This window comes from Thunnus thynnus, chromosome 3, assembly GCF_963924715.1.
Source record: "Thunnus thynnus chromosome 3, fThuThy2.1, whole genome shotgun sequence".
In the NCBI taxonomy this organism is placed as follows: Eukaryota; Metazoa; Chordata; class Actinopteri; order Scombriformes; family Scombridae; genus Thunnus; species Thunnus thynnus.
The window spans coordinates 17,702,169-17,722,838 of record NC_089519.1 but is presented as its reverse complement, the minus strand read 5'-3'; the positions used below and the strand labels follow the sequence as shown (position 1 = coordinate 17,722,838).

The following is a 20,670-nucleotide window of genomic DNA, read 5'->3' as shown; positions in this document are numbered from 1 at the left end:
AGCAAAGGAGGAGCTCCGCGGGATCCCATCCAGATACACAGAACAGTCGCTCTCTCTCATGCTAATAAACACATACCCGCCTACAATAAGGAGAGACGCATCAAAAATCAGGAGTGGTCGAAAAAGATCGACAAAATTTATTGACATATCCCGACAGAAAAGGTAGGGATGATATATATTTACTTTCTCATAACTACAGAACAGCCTAAATATACTGCAAATGATATTACTCTCAGTGTGGCAGGGCCTTGTGTTTAAACTTTGCTTAACGTTTATTAAAGGTTCATAAATTGGTGATTTAAGACATGCTCTGTTGATTGGCTACTTCAGAGTACAGGCGCACAGAAGTGTGTTTGCCCAAACACCAGGCTTCAACACAGGAGCAGTAAGGTTATGCAATACGCTCTAATCAATCTGTACGTAACCCTTGCGTAAATGTTAACATCTGTCTAGACTGATCAGCTCTACATACCCCTACATGGTAATAGTAACAGCAATGGTACTGATTGGAGATAGTGCAGTGTGACAGTCTGTTTCCGGCACTGCAACTAACTAACTAAGTTTGATTTAAATTCATTGGTTGTTGAACAGTATGTGCTGTGTCATTTGATCACCCAATCGCCAAAATTGGACTTTAAATAAAAGTGGGATGTGTTTCACATCTTTTGCAACACCATCCACGTGAGAGCAACACTTTGCGAGCAGAAACAGAAAAAAATATTAGTTTTTCTTGTGAAATGGTTCATTCTTTGATTTTAAGAGATGTAGCCAAATGCAGCAACACAACAAACATAACACAAATCTGTTACTACTGTAGGGGTTACAATGTATCATGTTACAAAAATGTAACAATATGCAGTAAAGTCTATGGACTGTCAGAGGTCTCCACACTGCCTTAAAATGTGAACCAGCTCATAGTCTTACCAATGTGTTTGCAAGTTTAAGCAGCTTAATTGTAGATCATGTATACTTCACATTTTTACTAGCCAGTTTCAAATGCAAGCTATATACTGTTACTGTACTGTAGATTTTTCCTAATGTTCCGGGCAGCAGTTGATTTCCACTCATTTCCATAAAGTTTAAAAATCGTGTAATATACTTTTGAAACTTGCTCTCCTTGTGTAATTCATTATACTAAATCTGCCTGTTTTTGTCATTAGTCTGAGGATTTTTTTATCATACAGAAAATAATGCAAACCAATGATTGCCAAGAAAAATGCTTTCAAAGTTATGAAACACAACAATATGTTATGCAAAATAACTAGCTGCAATGTGCAGTAGACATGGTTTGTATTCAATGTGTTGAAACATGCAAAATTACAGGAGGTTTCCAAGAATGTCCTAAATCTAAACAAAGTTTGTGTGAAGATGTTTCAGCTGGGGTTTTTGGACAGCTGAAATTTGAAACAGACAACCAAAGCCTTTGAGATATTTGTACATTCAGTCAGTCTTTGTTAAACATATTGTCAGTGGAACATGTTTCATTCCAAACTGTGAGCTCACTGTATCATTTCAGCCCAACCACTCACTACCAGTGTACACACTGAAACATCTTCTACTATCTTATTTAAGTAGTTCACTATAATATCATTTTACACTACACTGAGTCCTTTATAGTTACACTGTAATGTTATTTTTTTCTGACCTCCAGCAGACCTCACAGTTGACAATTTTACATGCCATAGCAGGAAAAACAGGTTTTATTTTATTTATATTTATGTTAATAACATTAATAAGGATTGAATTCCATGTTCTAGGACCCTGGTACTGTAGGCTACATGACTCATGGGCTTTCTTACTGGGACATCTAAATGGAACAGAGCCATCACTAATGTTGTTAGTTACACCTGTGCTTCTCCTGCTATGACAAATCTGCTGTGAGAATGCCTTGTAGCACCCCAAATCCATACCTTTACTCCCAGCTCACGGATTCAAAAATCTGTTATAATAAGGTGCCATCTTTAAAAATGGAGCTAGTTCATGGTCCTGTGGTATGGAAGGTGACCTCTGTTGCCCTCTGCAGGTGATGGCGGTGGCAGTCTCCAGGGATCTGACGGTGCAGGTGCTGGAGGATGTGAACACTGTCAAGCTGACTGACAGACAGCAGGCTCTGCATGCTGCCATCCAGAGAGGAGAGCCCAAATGTCTGGGGGTGAGTCTTGAACTGTGTATTTGTACATTACCATACACTAACCACACAGAGCTGTAGAACTGAGTGGATGTTTTGGATACGGTCAGATTGATAAAGGGAGCAAGTTTTGTTCATGTGTAAAGAATAGTTCAACATTTTGGAAAATACATTTGTTTGCTGTTTACTGTTATAGTCCGTTTTAGTCTGATGAAAGCATCAATAACAATTTTCATATCATATCAATTGATTAGAAGGAAGGGGAAGCTTCTAGCCCACCTCAATTAAGTCAAACAATACTCCTTAAATAGCCAGTTAAATGTAAGATGATGTTGTAGCACCACCTGTAAGGGTACAGCATGTTTTTGGTAATTCTCAGAGTTAATGTGTGTTTCTGTTCTCATAATTTGTGGCAATTAAAATAAGAGTTGCCAAAGACCATGTCCATCACAATTCAGCAACCCACATTACATTATGCACAATCAAAAAAAAAATAAAAATAAAAATAAAAATAACAATTCAAAAAGGTTCTTTTTTGACCCTGAAAACAGTAAATAAGAAAGAAAGAAAACAATGAGGAAGACTGAGGGATGAGGTTGAAAGCACTGGAAGTAAGTGGACCTTGAGCCTGATAAACGGGATCTGGATCCAGACCAAAAACTCACCTGAGGGGTGTACTACGAAGCAAGTTCAACATAGCCAGGCTTTCTTTGTGTGAGCTGGCTCGACAAACCCTAAACTCGCGATCAGAGATACTTGGTATCACGATGGTGGATATGAACTTTCTTTGTTAACCCAGGTTTTCTGCTTCAGGCTCTGTGCGCATCCCCATAAAAGTTTGGCACGTCATTTGACTCTTTTTCCGCACAAAATGGACAGATCGTGTGCCGCTTACTTTAGTCAGGAGGAACAGATCATTATAATGGAGAGATATGAAGAATATAAATACATTATCACAGCAAAAAGCAACGCTGTCGGTGCAAATAAGTCGAGAGAGGAATGCTGGCAGAAAATTGCTGATGTAAATTCGTTAATTAAAAAACAAATTCCTTAATTTATTAATTTCATAAATAGTTTATATACTTATTTGACCACTCAATGCACTCGTACGTCCCACATCCAAAGCTCTTAAACTTTTAACTTGATGCAGCAGATTTAAACATTACTCTCAAGAAGTGCATTCAGGTCTAAGTGGAAATCACTTTAGATTCTGGCCAAATTAAACTGAAATTAATATTATAGATTGAATATTATCTGTGATAAATATCAATAGATTAATCTTTTTTTGTTCAAAGTATTTCTTCATTAGTTTTTTTTTGTTTGCTTTTTTGTTTTTTTTAATTTGAAATACAATTTGATATATTGTAACAAAATCCCATCCCACAAGTAATCCTAACCTCTTGCACCATTACAAATTTGCAATGTGACATATCAAATCAGGTAGTTAGTGAAAGGACAGTGCTTTTTATTGCCGATTTAAGCCAAAACTCGGAACATAACCTGCTCCAGACCAGGTTAAGTTTGCAGCATAAGTTACCATGGTGATGTAGCCAGGTTAAAAGAGAGCCAACTTCGTGACATTGAAAACCCTGGCTTTATGCTCAACATACCTCGCTAACCCACTAATCTCGCTTCGTAGTACACCCCTCTGATGTTTCTTTTCCTATGGCCAAACAAACAAAAACAGACATGAAAAAGGACTGAAAACATACAGTAATGTCTTTGGTGGAAATGCATATCAGTATTTTTTTAATCCAGACATTCTTCCTCTTTTCATTATTGAGGGGAGGACATATGCCTCCACATTATCAGCCACTGGGACCACAGAGTTGATCCACTGCAGCAGCTGTGCTTTGCTCAAGGGCAGTTTAATTAGTAGAAATTTTTTGGGGGGGGTGAACAGTTGTTGCTCACTCACTTTCTCTACCACTTCCTGCTGAGTTGTGCTGTTGTGTTTGGTGTCTGATGGCAAGGCATATCCTTCAACATGGTCACATGAACTGTTTAGCTAGCTAGACACCAGATTACTGCTCACAAAGCTGGTAGCAAGTGATGATTTTTACTCTGTGTGTGCATGTGTGTATATATGTGTATGCGTGTGTTAGGTGAGTCAGGTAATGCTGGGGCTGATGGTCATGTCCTACTCCATTCCTCTGCACTTCACTGAGTTCACAGAGGTGGTCAACTTGGGAGTTCCTTGGTGGAGCGGCCTGACGGTGAGTGTATGGATGTGTGAGTGAGTCTTATTCTGTTTAAATTTTGATTTCTGTTGATTACATTTGTGCTCTTAAAAGGAAAAAGAAAGTCATAGTAACACATTTAAAGGCTTTGGTCATCTGATTTAGCCAATCTCTCCTGTATGTATGTATGTGTGTATGTGTGTGTGTGTGTGTGTGTGTGTGTATGTGTGGGTGCGTGTGTGGGTGGGCCCAGTTCATCACAGCAGGAGTGGTCGCTATCATCTTGGACAAACACTGCACCATCAAGATTGTGAGTCTGCAGACTACACATACACATACGAACAGCTATACACTCACAAATCACTTAAAGTCACACATTCTCATAGAGGTGTACATGCACAGTTGCCAACAAATCACTTTCTCTTAATGGGTCACAGACTCCATTTCTTTCTTAAATTTTCTGCTCCTCCTCACTCAAATCACTGCTCTTTAACAAGGATGTATCCAAAGCACAAATTCAGTGGGTCCATGGCTATTTCCCAGCAGGGAAAATCAGGGGAACTACAAGTGCTGTTGGAGAAAGAAAAAGTCATTTTAATTTTACATTTTTCTCCTGTATTTTAGTTGCGTCATTAAATACTTTGTATTATATAATCTTTTTCGTAAACTAAATCACTCTTAAGAGTCCTCCACTGATTTACAGTGCACACAGAAGGGAGGAGCGCTCCAGAGGCTTGCAAGGACACTTCACCAAAGCCTCGAGCACTGGTGGCAGTTCCCATTGGGGGGTAGAGGCACGCATCATTAGGTGTTGCCTCCTGAATGGTCTGTACAACCTGTTGACAGTCCAATCCAATCAGCCTGTCACTCTCAAGAGCCAAGGCTGTAGAGGTTAGCGAAGAGTGGACAATGCACCTATCACCCCCACTTTCTGAGACCGTGCCACCCGAAACTGGGGGATGGTCCAGGGCTGGGCTGCCAGCATTTGAGTCATGTCTACATACCAGGGCACGGAGTGGTGACCTGGGGCTATCAGAATGACCGACCACTGCTCGTGTCTCTTTCTCGCCAACAGGAGAGGAATGAGACAGAGAGGCATAAAGGCGTAAAGACATAAAAGCTTAAAGGTATAAAGGCGTAAAGCAGCTTTCCTGGCCATGGCATGTGTGCAAACATGTCCCATCCACCCCCAAAGATGGTTCCGCCATCCTCAACAGGGCAGCGGACCGAACTCCACCCTGTCTGTTGATGATGGCCATCATAGTGCTTGGTCATCACCAACATGTCTCCCCTGCACCAGGGGCTTGAAGTGTTGGACGACCAAAAACACCACCTGGAGATCGAGGGGGTTGATGTGTCGGAGCTCTGTCGGAGACCACACTCCACCTATCACTCTCCCCAGGCAGGTCCCTCTCTCCACCCCATCAGGGATGCATCTGTGAACACCGTAACACAAGAAGTATCCCTGCACCGAGGGAGGAGTAGTCACCAAGAGATGCTCGTGGTTCTTGGCATCCAAGCAGAGGTTGTCCAACCACCTCTGCAGGCATGGCATGTGCACCAGTCCCAGTGGCACCACTAAATGAGCTGCTACCATTAACCCCAGCACCTGCATAACGATCAGCGCTGTCACCATTGCACCCCACCGCAGTCTGTGAACTGCCTGCTGCAGGCCTGTCTATCTGAGTTTCGACAGAACAGCCCGCAATCTGCACAAATTGAGCACAACCCCCAGATATTCCACCTCTTATTGTGGCTGGGGGAGCCCTCTTCTTCCAGTTGATTGCAAACCCTAACCTGTTTAGGTGCAAGATCAGCTGGGCTGTGTGGAACATAGCCCATTCCTAGGATCTGGCCACAACAATGAGGTTGTTAAATTCCAGGTGCACTTGCAACTTGGCAGATTGCTATTATAATGGCGCATTTGCCAAATAGTAAGAAGGAGGCTTCTCTGCAGAGGAAATGGATTGGCTTTTGCATGAAGTGAAAGCGCACAATCAAGCACACTGGCCCCTGCTGCTCCTGGACCCTCCCGTGGTGAGCCCCAGACACCAGTTTAAGATCCTATTCATTAATTTGTTGCATATTTCTTTTCATTTGTTTTTGAGAAGGTTTATTTTTTTTTAATTACAGCTTTGGTTTCTTGAAAATCGTTTTGTTCAGTCATGGAGTGACAGGTAAAATCAACAGGGTTTTAATTGCTGAAAGTATGGAAACCTGATCATTGTAATCTCAAAAATGTCAAAAAATATTTGTTAAATATTGTTCAGAAATCAAATCATTAATTTTAGTCATGTACAAAATCATCATATACAGTTGTCAGGCCTTGATCAGCTCTCCAAGGTGCTGACCCTGCGGCTAGAAGCAGCTAGGTCCAAATTTATTTCCTTCTTTAGTTTAATCATTGTTTTCACCTCATTTATTTCCCAATGTGTTCCATATGTCCTCATGTATTGATGAAGCAGGAAAGTCGATCTGTGTCTGATCTGTTGTTGAAATCCGTTTGCTGAGTCTTGACAGACACCCACAACCTGATGGGTCTGTTTAAGTAACTGTGTGATTTGGTCGAATAATTAGACAGTTTCATCAGTCACAAACACTTTCACAAACATCAGTTACAAAGTGCTTCACAGTCAAAGAAATAAAATAAAATAAAATAAAGTGAAATAAAATAAAATAAAATCAGAATAAATAAAAAACAAAGACATCAAATAAAATATACAAGGAGAGCAGATAAAATGGACAAATTAAGATAGGATAGCACATACTACCTCAATGCCTGTCTAAACAAATGGGCTTTTAGCTGCTTTTTAAGAGTCTACATTATCCAAGGACCTTAAGCTTGTTGGAGGACTTTTCCAAAGCTTAGGGGCTGCTGACTGGAAAGCATGAACCCCCTGAGTATTAAAATGTGTACGAGGTACACTTAGAAAGCCGTGGGTGGAGGATCTAAGAGCTCGACTAGTGGTGTAGGGATGCAGAAGGTCAATAATGTACTCTGGAGCCTGGCTATGTAGGGCTCTATAAGTGAGCACAAAAATTTAAAATGAATTCTGAAATTTACTGGAAGCCAGTGCAGTGACCTTAAAACAGGAGTTATGTGAGACTAGGCCTAAGCCTAGCAGCAGCGTTTTGGACAGTTTGTAAGCGATGTATGTAAGATTTATTAAGACAGGTAAAAAAAAGTTAGAGTAGTTACAGTAGTCCAAACATGATGAGATAAAAGCATGTATGAACATCTCCATTTCATTTCTTGATATCACAGACCGGAGTTTGGCTATGTTTCTCAGGTGAAAGAAACACGATCGAGTTAGCGTCTTAACATGCGCTTCAAAAGTACAGAGATAAGTTATTGAGGATGAACCTGATTGTCCAAATATCCAACATCAAACTGTCTACATCATGGTGTTTTGACAGCAGTATCCCAAACGTCTGTTTCATAACGTGCTGCACAATGTGATGTAAACAAACTACGCATAGAAAGCATTCATGTGGCATCATATTGTTATGTAAGGCCTCTCAGACATGTTCCGCATCACACTGCCTCGTTCACCAGTAGCAGTATGTAACATAGTCAGCTATGTGAACCAGTGAACTAAAGTTAGGTACCATCGTTATTAGCTTTGAATGTGTGCACCATGGTGATGCAGGAGTGGTCACACAAAAGATGGTCCAGATCAGCCTCCTGATGCCAGACGGCATTGGCGTACAATAGTCACACTGACACCAAGTAATGTTGCCGACTTGCTCTTGACCCCAAACCACCGGCTCCACGACTTCTTCCACCCGTACCACTGCTCAGTTCCCATGCCTTATTGGCTCGAATGTGTAAGCAATGGGACTTGCCAAAGACTGAACAGGCCTTTTGAGTTCATCTTCCTTCATTTTCAAAAAGTGTGTGTTCAACCCGGTTCAGAAATACTTCACTGTCTTCACTGGCCAATGGAACCAACCAACCCTGCTACGTAGGCAGTGACGTCACGTCAAAATGGTGGCTTGCTAGCTAGATAGCTAGGTAGAAATTACAAAAATAAATTTGTCATATCTGTGGTTTTAACAACTTTTTAAAATTAAATTTTATGCAATGGTGGTTTTTCTAATATATTTTGGCACTATCAGTGCCAAAACATGCATGTTTCATGTCCACTTTAATGTTAAATGTCCGCAGCGGCTCAGTGCGTCTCTGTAACATACGGAGTGTTTACTTTGAAAATCCCTGGGGCTGGTCACACCGTCTCTGCTTTCCTTTACATAGTTTCATCTCCAAAGTGTGTAAAAGAAGTTATTAATTATGTTAATTATTTAGGTTATGTTTATTTATTTAGTTTAGCTCTTAAATTGAGCTGCAGCCAACATGCTTCAAAATGCGCAACTTTTACTATGAAGGCGAGCTGCCTCTGTTTCTGGCACTCAAGTTCCTGTTTCAATTTTCATTGTATTAGTTGGATAACCATACACCAACACCAATTCACCATCTATATAGTATCATTCAGAGTATGATGAATCAGACAGTCACTACAGTACAAACATGTATCACCTCTAAGCAGAGCTGGTGACATTAGTTACCCTGTTTAAAAGTTCCATATAGATGCTTGCGAGGCCTGCTCTCACAGCCCACCTGCTCCTCACAGAGCATGGAATCATTGATCAACAACCTGACAATATTCAACACAAAGATCAAAGATCTGTGACCAGCCAAAAACATTTAGGGCTAAAGTTCAGCTATGCTGCTACAGCATTTGTACTAGGCTACTGCAGCTGCTGTTCCTGTTACTACTATGTTCCTGCCCCCTCTGATGGTTAAAAGGAAAAATGTTTTTCTTTTTTTCAGTTGCGAGTGTGTTTGATGGTGAGCATGGTGTCCACTGTGCTGTCAATTGCGGCTGTGATCATCTACTCTGTGGACATGGACAAGAATCCTGAGGCGCCGTGTGTCAAAATGATGCATGGCAGCTGTAATGAGAAACACTATGCCACGGTTTGTGTCAGTGTCACTGAATGTCACTATAGCCTCTTTCACACATAGCTCCCTGTAATTTACTGGGATAACCTTTAAGGTATCGCTAGTTGATTTTCAATAGTCACACATGCAGCTACATTCAGGAACATTTCCGTCTTGCACTTTTTTTTTTTTTTTTTTTACACATGCCATGGCAATGCTGGAATAGATAAGGAAAGAGACAGTCCAGCAGATGGCAGTAATGCAACACTTATGGATGCCAGATGCTCTGTGCTGACTGTCCAGTTTCCAGCCATTCTTGAAAAAAAGAGCTTGTTTGCTAACAAAAGAACTTGCATTGCTTGTTAATTATCAAATCACCCATGAAGGCATTGGCAAGGCAACTGTTAACAAGTCACAGATTCAAATACGTCATCAGCTTGTCTTGACCATGCTTGTGTTCAGCAAAAATTTATCACAGACCAAAGTGTGTATATTTTGATGGTGTCAAGGGGTCGCCAAATCCATGAGGACTATCTACAGTGCAGCCAGAGAGAAGGGACAGTGACACATTTTGTTTATTGTGGTCTACTACCACGATAAAGTGCTCAATCTCAGCTATACTTTGAGGGTGTTTATATCCACATCTGATGAACAGTATAGGTGTTCCCTTTTAAATCACAGTCCTCCAATTTTAAAGGGGACCTATTATGCTTTTCCTTATTTTCAGTCCTATATATAATGCTACAATGTCAGATGTTCATGTTAAAAGTGGCCAATGTTTCAAATAATGAGGTAAATGTTTGTAGAAGTAATCCCTATGAGCAAAAAGCACTGGCTTCAGACTGCTCTGAACACTCGGTTTACAACGTTTATTTCTACTTTCAGCCCAAGTGGACGTCGGCTCATAACAGATTTTTTTATATGGTCATCTGCTCCACGCACAGCGCACAAGTTCACTGCTCTGCTCCAACATATTTTGGGTTAGACATGCCGAGTCATGACTCCATTACACAGCACTGCAAAGAAGAATGATTAGTTTACCTGTTGGAGGTGTGCTGGTCGTCTGTAGCTCTTCATCAAACATCTCACTGTGGCTATTTCAGCCTGTACTATTTCTGCTTGTATAACTCATCCATATAAATTTAAATGGGTGAGTTATATAAAAATTCACCCCTTGTACAGTTATCATGAATGGGGAACTTAGCTATAGAGACAAAAAAACATTTTTGAACCAGGCTGTAAACATGTTTATTTCTGCTGTAAAGTTGGGCATTTTAACTTGGGGGTCTATGGGGATCGACTTGCTTTTGGAGGCAGCCTCAGGTGGCCATTCAAGGAACTGCAGTTTTTGGCACTTCCATGTTGGCTTCATTTTTCAGCCCCAGAGGTTGCTGCTTGTTCTGGACAGCACATTCTTCACACATTAGCTGGATCTATAGTTAAAAGTCATTTTGATGATGCTGCCATCTCCTGGTACACCATATTATCACAACACCTCAAAAACAAACTACAAAAGGCTCAAAATAAATTGATAAGGGTTATATTAAAAGTCCCTTCATGTGCACATCTTGATCCTGCACATTTTAAAAAGTATTAAGATGTTGCTCACCTGCAAAATTGTTAAAAAATATGGTACCAAGGTTCTTAATTAATTGTTCTTACTACTAAGAGAAAATCATAGCTACATTCAAAGAGGTAGCTTGACAGACTCCATACCTTTTCAATTTAATAGCCTAATGGGTCAAAACACATTTCTCTACAGTACAGCAGTACAGTAGAATATTCTGCCCACAAATCTGAAATTGAGTGTTTCACAGAACATGTTTAAAGTGGCTTTAACGATATGGTACCATGTAGCATATTTAATTTTTATTCTGACTTTTTATGACCAAGAAAACATGAGCATATTGACATAGCTACCCTGCCACCTGCTATTTATCTGTTGATTGTAATGTCTTGCTGTTCTTGTCGCTGCTGCTTGCTGTCTTGTTGTTTTGCTTTTTTCTTGTGATGTTTTAAGTGTTATACTACAGGACCACAATGGAAATAAGCCTTCGGGCTTTACTGTGTTTTCATTTTTGCCGATTTTTAGTGCATGTAATGACTGCAGCACATTGTTATGTTTTTAAAATCATCAAATAAATTAATTAATTCATTCAAAAGTAGAGGAGTAAGGGCTGTGAGCCGCACATTGTTCATCCAGAAGGATGTGAACACCCTCAAACAGCCTTATAGCTACGAGTCAACACTTCAAATCCAATGCGCTGGAGTATGGAGGTAAAACAGTAACATATTTCAATTTATGACCACACTGTGTAGAATATTTTCAGAACGTGGGCCTGTTGTTCTGGACCAAAGTGATGGATGCTCTGAAAAGAATGTCCTTACTTAGGCCCAGATGAAGTGGGTAATAATGTTGGACTAGCTGGTTAGCCATGCCTGCTGCCTCAAGAAAAAGTGAAGGGCAAAGAGATCAGTCTATTGGTGGTGTAAATGTGTGGGCAACTTTAATTGAAAGTTAAACACTCACATTGCTTTGCACTATTTATTTTTCAACAGACAGCCAAAGAAGTGAGGTTAACTGTAAGGTTACAAGTCCCACATTTTCCAAGATTCACATTTTTTCAAGCAGCGCATGATCATTGCCATTCATACAGTGTGCAGGAGGTTTGGTGTGAACTGAACAGAAGGGAAGGAAGAAAGGTTTCTTCTACCTACTACAGAAACAACACCTACCTTCATGAAAACCTGTCCTGCATGGATAGTTCCTTCCCTGTCAGACAAGATAACAATGGCAGAATATAGAAAATAAAACATTTTCAAGGGTAGTCATAGAGGCATGGGATAGATGCTCACTATTTTTTCGGAATAACCTTGTCCAGGGGTTTTAGTGTAAGTAGAAAATAAATGTAACTTGTAATAAAAAGTATAAAAACTGCCTTGGGTCTGTTGTAGATATCAGCCTGCTACCATAACCCAGGACAGTGAGACTGAAATAAACTTATCTTAGCTTATATATTTATGAAATGAGATGATAAAATTTAAATGTACTTAAGGATCATATCAATTCATTAAGTAGATGTTTTAAAATGAACATGTTTCCCTTCCTCTTTGGTGCCCCTCTCAACAGCTAGACGAACAGGCTTGCTGTTAATGTGTTGTATGTGTGTTGTTGTGACAAAAGGCAATGTGACCTCTGTGTGTCCCTTTCAACAGAAGGTGAGCAGAGGAGTGAAATCCTCCCTCCTCCTCTTCACCCTGGCCCAGACAGCCATCTCTGCCATTCTGTGCTTCCTTCTCTACAGACAGAGACGCATCTTTGGACCATACGCTGTAAGACTCCAATACTTTCTCTCCTTTAACGAAGACTTGATTATATTTTTATTGATGTTTATTTGTATAGAGACAAGTATATAGTAAGAACTAACAGTTTCAACACATATGTTTTTATTCATATTCTTATATGCTGATATTCACTTTGACAAATACTTCCGCTGTGTTGAGAAAGGATTTTCTCTAAGTACAGTGGAAACTGCTTATAGTGATCACGGCTACAGTGATCAACCGCTTAAATGGATCAAAAAGCTTGGGACAGAATCATTTCTATACAAATGCTGTTTAAATAATTTGCCTATAGTAATCAAATAGTCCACTTACAGTATTCATTTTGGGTCTTTTCATACATGAAAACATATGGAAAAACATTTTTAGAACTACAGTCATTCTATTTTACTCCCATGATACGTGTATGATAAGCAATTAGCAGCTGCGGCACCATTATCAGGCGTTGCGGTGCACCTCTGCAGGGTTGTGTGGAGTGCGGTTGTGGGCATGTTTATTTGTAACCGCTGTGAAACAATCAGAAAATAACATTTTATTCCTCTCATTCACCGGCTTTCTCGCTATCACTGCTCACTCTCCTCATCCACTCTCTAGCTTGCTCGACCACTGCTTCTCTCTCTCTCTCTGTCCATTTCATTACTTTATATTCATGTAATAAATACACAAATGTCAATTAGATGGTAATCTGCATAAGAAATACAGAAAAAAAAAAATTGGTTATAATCCGCCTATAGTGGTCATTTTGACACAGATGTGATCACTATAAGCAGTTTCCACTCTATTTGCAGTAAAACCTGGTTCACCCTGCCTTAAGGAGCTGCTGACCATCCTAAAACAATTTCATAAGTCTCTGATGAGTTTTAGAACCAACAGAGACCCAGCAGAGAATGTCACAGTGTATGTATATTTTTGTGTTTACTTAAAAAAAAACCCATGCTGAAATTATAAATCTGTAAAAGACCTACCAGAGTACACCACAGTATTCACAATATTAGATTATTAACATGCTTACAAAGCTGTAGCATGCTTTTATCTTGTGTTCAGTTTGTAAGAGTTTAACAAGGCTCAATTCATACATGTAACATGCCAAAGCATGAACATCATTGCATTGTGGCCATTGCTATGGTGACAAAATAAACCCTAGCTGATGTTCACTTTGTGTTTCTGAGTGTAGGCAGGTGGACCCAAGTGCAAGAGATAGCAGGCAGACAGGATCTAAAGCATAGCTATTTATTGTAACAAACCTCAGGAACAAGCCAAACAGACCATTTAACAATGACTGAACTGAAAATTTTGCTTAAATACAGACAGAACTAACTAGGGAACAGGCAACCAGGCAGGAGAACAAGCAGGGAGCCGATTGGCTGGGAGAACAAGGGAGGGAAACACAGAGCAGATAGACAGCCAAACCTGGAAAACACAATGAGACCAGATAGGACTGTGACAGGACCATGACAGTTTCAGCCCAAAATAAATGAAGTCTTTGGCTTCCTCTATTCTTATGAATAGCTAATAGTATCCAGTGAGCTATTCATGAAGGAGTGAAGTTTGTGAAGAGTAATCAGTACTACAGTGTGCTGAACAATTCCACCTCAGGCTAATCATATTTTACTGTTAACTTAAGGTTCAGTACAGTGGAAAACTATCCAGGGTTATGTGAGCCTTGAATAAAAGTGAACTAGCTCTGTATTCATGACAGTCTCATGACAGTATGAACACTGTTTTAGAAGATTTACTAGACTACTAGAACTAGAATTATATGGCATTATATTTATGTCTCAATCCTGACAATGCAATGAGGCATTTTGAGCACAAAAAAAATTATATTTTGTTGAGAAAATATTATCAGAATACAATAGAATCATGTAATTTGAGCAAATAAAATTCCACTCTGTGCTCAGTTAATTTATTTGTGTGCTGCTATTACTGTATCCATACTATACCTACTGTATACCATCCATGTAACCTCTCTCACTTGTACTCATTTGCCTCTCTCAAATTTCCACTCCATGTGTTCTCAAACCCTGGAACACTTGCTCACAGTGACAGTGCGAATTCGCCTGCACTCAACACATCCTTACAATGTGCCACAATTTCAGCCAACCAGAGAATTAGAGTAGGTCATTTTTTGATTGGCTGTCTCTCTAATCTGTTCACTAGCAGCACTATCAGTCATTAGGGAAGTAGGGAAGCACTGAGAGAATGGTAACTGGATGGAGCAGGCACACCACATCCATATGTAAGTGGTTGATAAAGTTATCATTTATCATTGAGACGCTGCATGGAATTATAGTGATGCGAATGATTACTGTCATAAGATTTGTATTATTATAGTTATTTAAATGATATAAGTATTTCATTATATTGAAAACTTCAATAAGTACTAGTATCAGTGCTCCCAGCTTGTTCAAAAACAACTAGCCGCATTCTTGGATGGGAAGCCAGTGAGGGGTCATGTTTCCTGTTGCCTCACTGATGACTCCTGCTCAGAGTTTTGGGTGTCTGCACAGTGAGAATGTGCATTCTATTTTTTGAAAGACATGATCTGAACGCGATTTGTGGACATTCAGATCTGGTTCAAAATAGACCAAAGGATAATTAGATCTGATCCAAAATGCTGTCACCCCAAACAGATATAAATAGAGAGAGAACACCAACAACATAGAGGACTTGATATAATCCAGAGTGAATTCTGACACAGACAACAAAAATGGATGCTGTTCTGTTTGTATTACATTGGGCATTTGCATACGTGGATATGTCTAAACATGGGCCAAATGTACATCACACTGACCCTAGTGGCTAGGCGGACGCTTAGCACATCTGTCATATTTGAATATGTACTGTATGTCAGGTTTGGCTGTTGCTAGAGGGCATTCTGGTATGCTTGGCTCATATGTTAAATTTGACAGCACTATAGAGGATGAAGATAAAGTTTGGCACAAAATGTTTTCCTTAATTCTGACATATGGCATTCAAATACCCATGTAGGCAAAACCCTGGTTAAGAAGGAGGTGTTTGGTAGATCAGGGGTGAGGCAAAAAAATTTGGGAGGGCTGTCAACTGCTACGTGGGGCCGACAGTCAATATCTGACCATGGAATCATTCAGTTCCCCTCCATATAGCACCCTAGCTGAAGCTTAATGTGGAGCAGATAGTTTTCACAAAATAAATGACCCAAAAGCACTGAATCAAGAGCAATTGGACTTGTAAATCCTTGAAGAGAGCAGAAAGAGTGGAAAATTTTCTTGACACAATCACTCAGTATATTTCAGCTTGTTTAGCATTAATGGCGTTTACATGTATTTGGGACATATGTGCATATGTCTTGAAGCTAAGATACCCAATTTTTATCATGACTACCTTCCATGCCATGTCCAAACAACTCAATGGTAATGCTAGCATGTTGATGTTTAGCAGATATAATGTTTACCATATTCACCATGGTTTTTTTTTTGGCACATAAGCATATTAACATTTGCTAATTAGCACTAAACACAAAGTACAGCTGAGGCTGATGTGAATCTCATAAGTTTTGCAGACATTTCATCATAAACCAAGAATTGGACAAAAAGTCAAATTTGACCCAATGCTAGACTTGCTAAATGAAAAGTCAAGTCAAGAGATCAAAGTTATGACAAATTTCACAGCAATCCATCCAATACTTTGTAGTTGAGATATTACAATCTAGAGCTTAAAAGTCTCATGGCAGAGCTTTAGGAAAAGTCAGGGGATCTCTGAAGTCAGTAGGATTTGTCCTTTGGGGAACATGAATATCTGTACATAATTTAATTTCAATCCATCTCATAGTTGTTGAGATATATCAATCTGGACCAAAGTTGTGGACCCACCGACATATTGATATTGCCATCACTAGAATCATGCTGCTAGCATGGCTAAAAAGGATTGTAAGATTTGGCACAAGTTTTTCACTGTGAAACCCTGTTGTGAAATTTGAGTCAAAACAATCACAATAAAGAACTTGTAAAACTGACCAAACTAACAAGGTTTTTTAAAGAAATGAGAGCCTCTGTCGTGATTTGCCTCAATATCCTCAAAACAAACAATTGGTCTAATAGGCAGGGGATCATTTCCTTGTTTACCGCTTTCTCCCTGGGCTGATATTAGCTGGCTGCTGCTATTTCAGTGTGTGGTAAAGCAAAACATCGTTTTCTTTTCACTTGTGTGACAGCATCATTAAATACTATGTTGTGTTGCACCGTGGAGAGCTGGTTTTATTGCCCAAATGAGAATGTGGAGGGAAAAGCATAGCAATGCTCTCTGTGTTGAAAAAAACAACAACTGATCAGTCAGCTGATTGTTTGGTAACACTGATTTTACAGCAATTTCCATATAATTCATACAATATCATATACCTGTAGTTCCAGGGAAGTTGGTAGGAAATTGTTAAAAGCCCCCCTCCACTCAAACGTGTGCCTTTTGTGTCTTCAGTTGGATGTTGTGCTCTTCACTGTGCAGAATGATGCAGTGCAGTTTGTTTTCACATTCATCTGCTGAAAGTGGAAAATTTCTGTGTTCACCTTAAATTAAAGAGTTTAACACATGTACCTCAGAGCATTATTTATGACATCTCAACTAGTTTCGAGCCAATCCTGGACTTTAACATGAGGGAGAAGGAGGAGATTGAATTTCTAATGAGGTAACTTTTTTGTGGAAAAATCATAGACGACACAAATTATTCAGAGCAGAGTGTTTTTTATATGTCTTATAACATGTCTGAAAGAAATGACACAGCCCTAAAGCAGAGCATTATCAAATCATTCTTTCTGCATCTGCATGGTATGATGTTTTGCCCATGTGTGCAAGCAGTCTGTTCTTATTCCTAGGGTGTCAAATACTGATACTTTGCTGTGTCTGATATTGACGCACAAGGCACTCTTTAGCGTCTACATGAGACACACTGAGCTTTCAGCTAACTCCAATGTAAACCCATTCATGTCAATATTAGACGCCATGAGACTGATGATGTCTATATAGGGTGACATTTTCCTTTTCAAGAGAAGGCAGGTTGGGTGGTTGGCTAGATAGTTAGATGACTAAAAGTTACCCAAACCATAATCTTTAACTAAACCTAACCAAGTGGTTTTTGTGCCTAAACCTAAACAGACCACACCAGGTGCTATGAGCATGTAATATTGCAGCAGATGAGTTTAAATTGGATTTAACTGAAAGCCTGGTGCGTCACTATACAGATGCCAAAGAGTGCCTTCTGTGTCTGCATGAGACACCAGAGTGGTGTGACAAAGCATTGGTATTTGACAACCTGGGATGAGAACATGTTGGTACAAGGGGTCCTGGTGTGCTGACCAACGTGTGAAATGTCTGGGTATGTAGACACCCACTGTAGTACAAACAGAACCACAAACCGCTGCCCATATATCAGGCCCTTTACTGACGGCAACTTCTTTTCAAACCCACTTCAATTCACACCGACATTCCAACCATTCCCACCAATATTAGTCTTGACTAATAATACAAACCAGTCACTTGACACTGGAGCTGCATCCCATTTCAAGGACCACTTCCAACAAAGTCCACATTTTGAGACAGAGACGGCTGTCCCCTCCCAAAGGCTCCTAAAAGTGAATGGTCTTTTCAGAGTGTATACTGTATACAAGCAGTCTTTGTTATGTTCACATCAATGCCAACTTTCTCTCTTCCTGTCTTTTACAGTCTCTCGCTCAAGCTGCTCCATCAACGCCCACATCACTCCCACCTCCCGTCCTCAACTGATCAAATCATTTGACCAAAATTCAGGTAGATGATCTCTAAAGATGATTGATCAGCTGTCATCAAGATGTACTGATTAACTTTTGTCAAAGTGATTGATCATCTTTCACAGAGGTGACCAGTTAGCTGATGTTAAGATCTCATTTGTCTATCTACTTGTATCTGTTAGTACAGTTATCCACTGTGCTACCTGAGTGGTCACCAGCTGAAAGTATGTGAAGACCTGAATATTAGATTATTTGTTCAGTTCAACCAAATGATTGAACCCTTTAATAAACAACAGAGCTGCAATAAAAGGATCAACAGCAATACTCTTAAAACACCAAAATTAACACAGTGGTTGAAATATGTAATACTAACAAATGCATTAAAGAGGACGGAGGAAAGATGAAGTGAAGAAATGTTGATACATGAAGAGAGATACACGAAATTGTTCTCTCCTTCGGTAATCCATCACAAGATACTTAATTATTTTGTGGCAGTGAAATGTGAAAATGTGTCTACCAGTGTGCAGTAAGCGGTGGACATTTCTGTGGCTGCACTTGGGACTCACATGAAAACACAGCGGAATCAGGAGGAATAATATACACAAAATGACTGATTGCATAGGTATTCTTTCTTTATGATGCACATAAATCAACACTTTTTTAAAAAGTCACCTAAAAAGTGCATTCAAAATTGCGTCATGGTCCCCTGTGTGTAATCATGATAGTCTGGAGACTCTGAAATTTGGGTAAAGCCAAACACCATTCCCTTCATGAAGCATTATGATGCGGTGGGGATGTAGCAGGCCAAAGGTTAGTGAGGGTAGATGTAACATGAATACAGAAAAGTGCAAAAAGAAATACTAGAGGAAAAAGCTCTGCAGTCCATGTGAGAGCTGCCACTTGACACAATATCTATTTTCCACTAAGTTGATGAGGCCAGACATGATCCAAAATGACACAGGAATGCCCTCAAATCAGCACCATTCATTTGATAAAACAATCCCAAGTCAGAATCCACTTACTAGCTTTTTCCAGAACAGTTTTTTTTTTTTGGTCAAACTAATATTTCCAAGGTCTAGAATAAACTTTAATACTTAATGATGTTAAAGGAAAAAATTTACATTTTGGGAAATACTCTTATTTGTGTTCTTGCTGAGAGTTAGATGAGAAGATTGATATCAGCCTTGTGTCTGTACAGTAAATATGAAGCTACAGCCAGCAGCCAGTTAGCATAAAGACTAGAAACAGAGGAAAACAGCTGGCTTGGACCTGACCAAAGGCAACAAAATCTGCCAACCAGCACCTTTAAAGCAAAATCCTGTTTGTTTAATCCATACAAAAACAGAACTGTTTAAAAACGGCAAATCAATATTTTACAGGGGGTTATGTGCTGGACTATTTCTGGCTCCAGACCAGTTGGCTGATAACCAGGAAGCTACTGTCTATATGGATTACACAAAGGAGATACAACATGTTAATTAGTGAGTTTGGAGGTGCTGGTAGGTGGATTTTGTTATCATTGGACAAAGCTTGGCTACCTGTTTCCCTCTGTTTTCAGTCTGTATGCTAAGCTAAATTGTAAATAAGCTGCAGCTTCATATTTAGCGAACAGAAATGAGAGTGATATCAACTTTCTCATCTTACTCTCAGCAAGTTTCCCCAAATATCAAGCTTTTCCTCTAATGTCCGTCATTGACCAAGTCAGAGCACAGTCAGTCACGTTAGTTTTTTTGTGTCTTCTGTTTGTACCTAACCCTGATAGAATGGCATTGGAGTGCAAACTAGCGCAGATGAGGAAGAAACCTCACTTTACTAGCAACACTGAGTTTTGCACCACACAGAGCCCTCTGATTTCCCTTCTGTTTTCCGTGTGGTTTTAATTTTATCACAGTTTTGGAAGGAACATGTGACACTAAGTAAACAGTATAAAGTGCACCATTTTTATTTCCACTTGCCTATGTTTACACAGTTTTATGAGAGATGTGTTCATCATTAATTTTGTACTAACTCTTTGATATAGTTTTGTTTATTTTATACAAAATAAAATCATATGTACATATGTGTGAATTAAACCTGTGGTCAAATGAGATACGTTTTCTCAAATCCATGTGTGTGTTTGTGAAGAGGTATGGACTTATAAAGACAGCTGGAGGAATTGGCTGAAATGTGGGCATTTCAGCACACCGTACACATGAGAGAAAACAACAGAACAAACACGCTGCTGCAATTCACAAGCAGCTCTGGTTATTAAATCATGAAAGCCACATGTGGAGCAAAGGGAAATGTGTATTTTCATCAAATATTAGTCATATTGGCTGTTAAAGACACTTATAGTTACAG

The 20,670-nt window shown here is 39.6% G+C and overlaps 1 protein-coding gene across 4 annotated transcripts; it reads left to right on the top strand.

Moving 5' to 3' along the window:
- Nucleotides 1-9: 9 nt before the first annotated feature.
- Nucleotides 10-20,419, top strand: tmem176 (transmembrane protein 176). Of its 4 annotated transcripts, none has more exons than XM_067584520.1 (7): nt 10-162; nt 2,024-2,152; nt 4,234-4,344; nt 4,562-4,618; nt 9,140-9,292; nt 12,467-12,583; nt 14,753-14,836. In XM_067584520.1, exons 2-7 carry the CDS (start codon nt 2,027-2,029, stop codon nt 14,777-14,779), a joined length of 591 nt encoding a protein of 196 aa, XP_067440621.1. In that variant the 5' UTR covers nt 10-162; nt 2,024-2,026; the 3' UTR covers nt 14,780-14,836. The 4 variants fall into 4 exon arrangements, with proteins under 4 accessions (XP_067440621.1, XP_067440619.1, XP_067440622.1 ...); XM_067584518.1 differs by lacking the exon at nt 14,753-14,836 and adding an exon at nt 18,287-20,419 and having other exon boundaries at nt 12-162; XM_067584521.1 differs by having other exon boundaries at nt 12-162; nt 9,140-9,286; nt 14,753-14,816.
- The last annotated feature ends 251 nt before the right edge of the window (nt 20,420-20,670 follow it).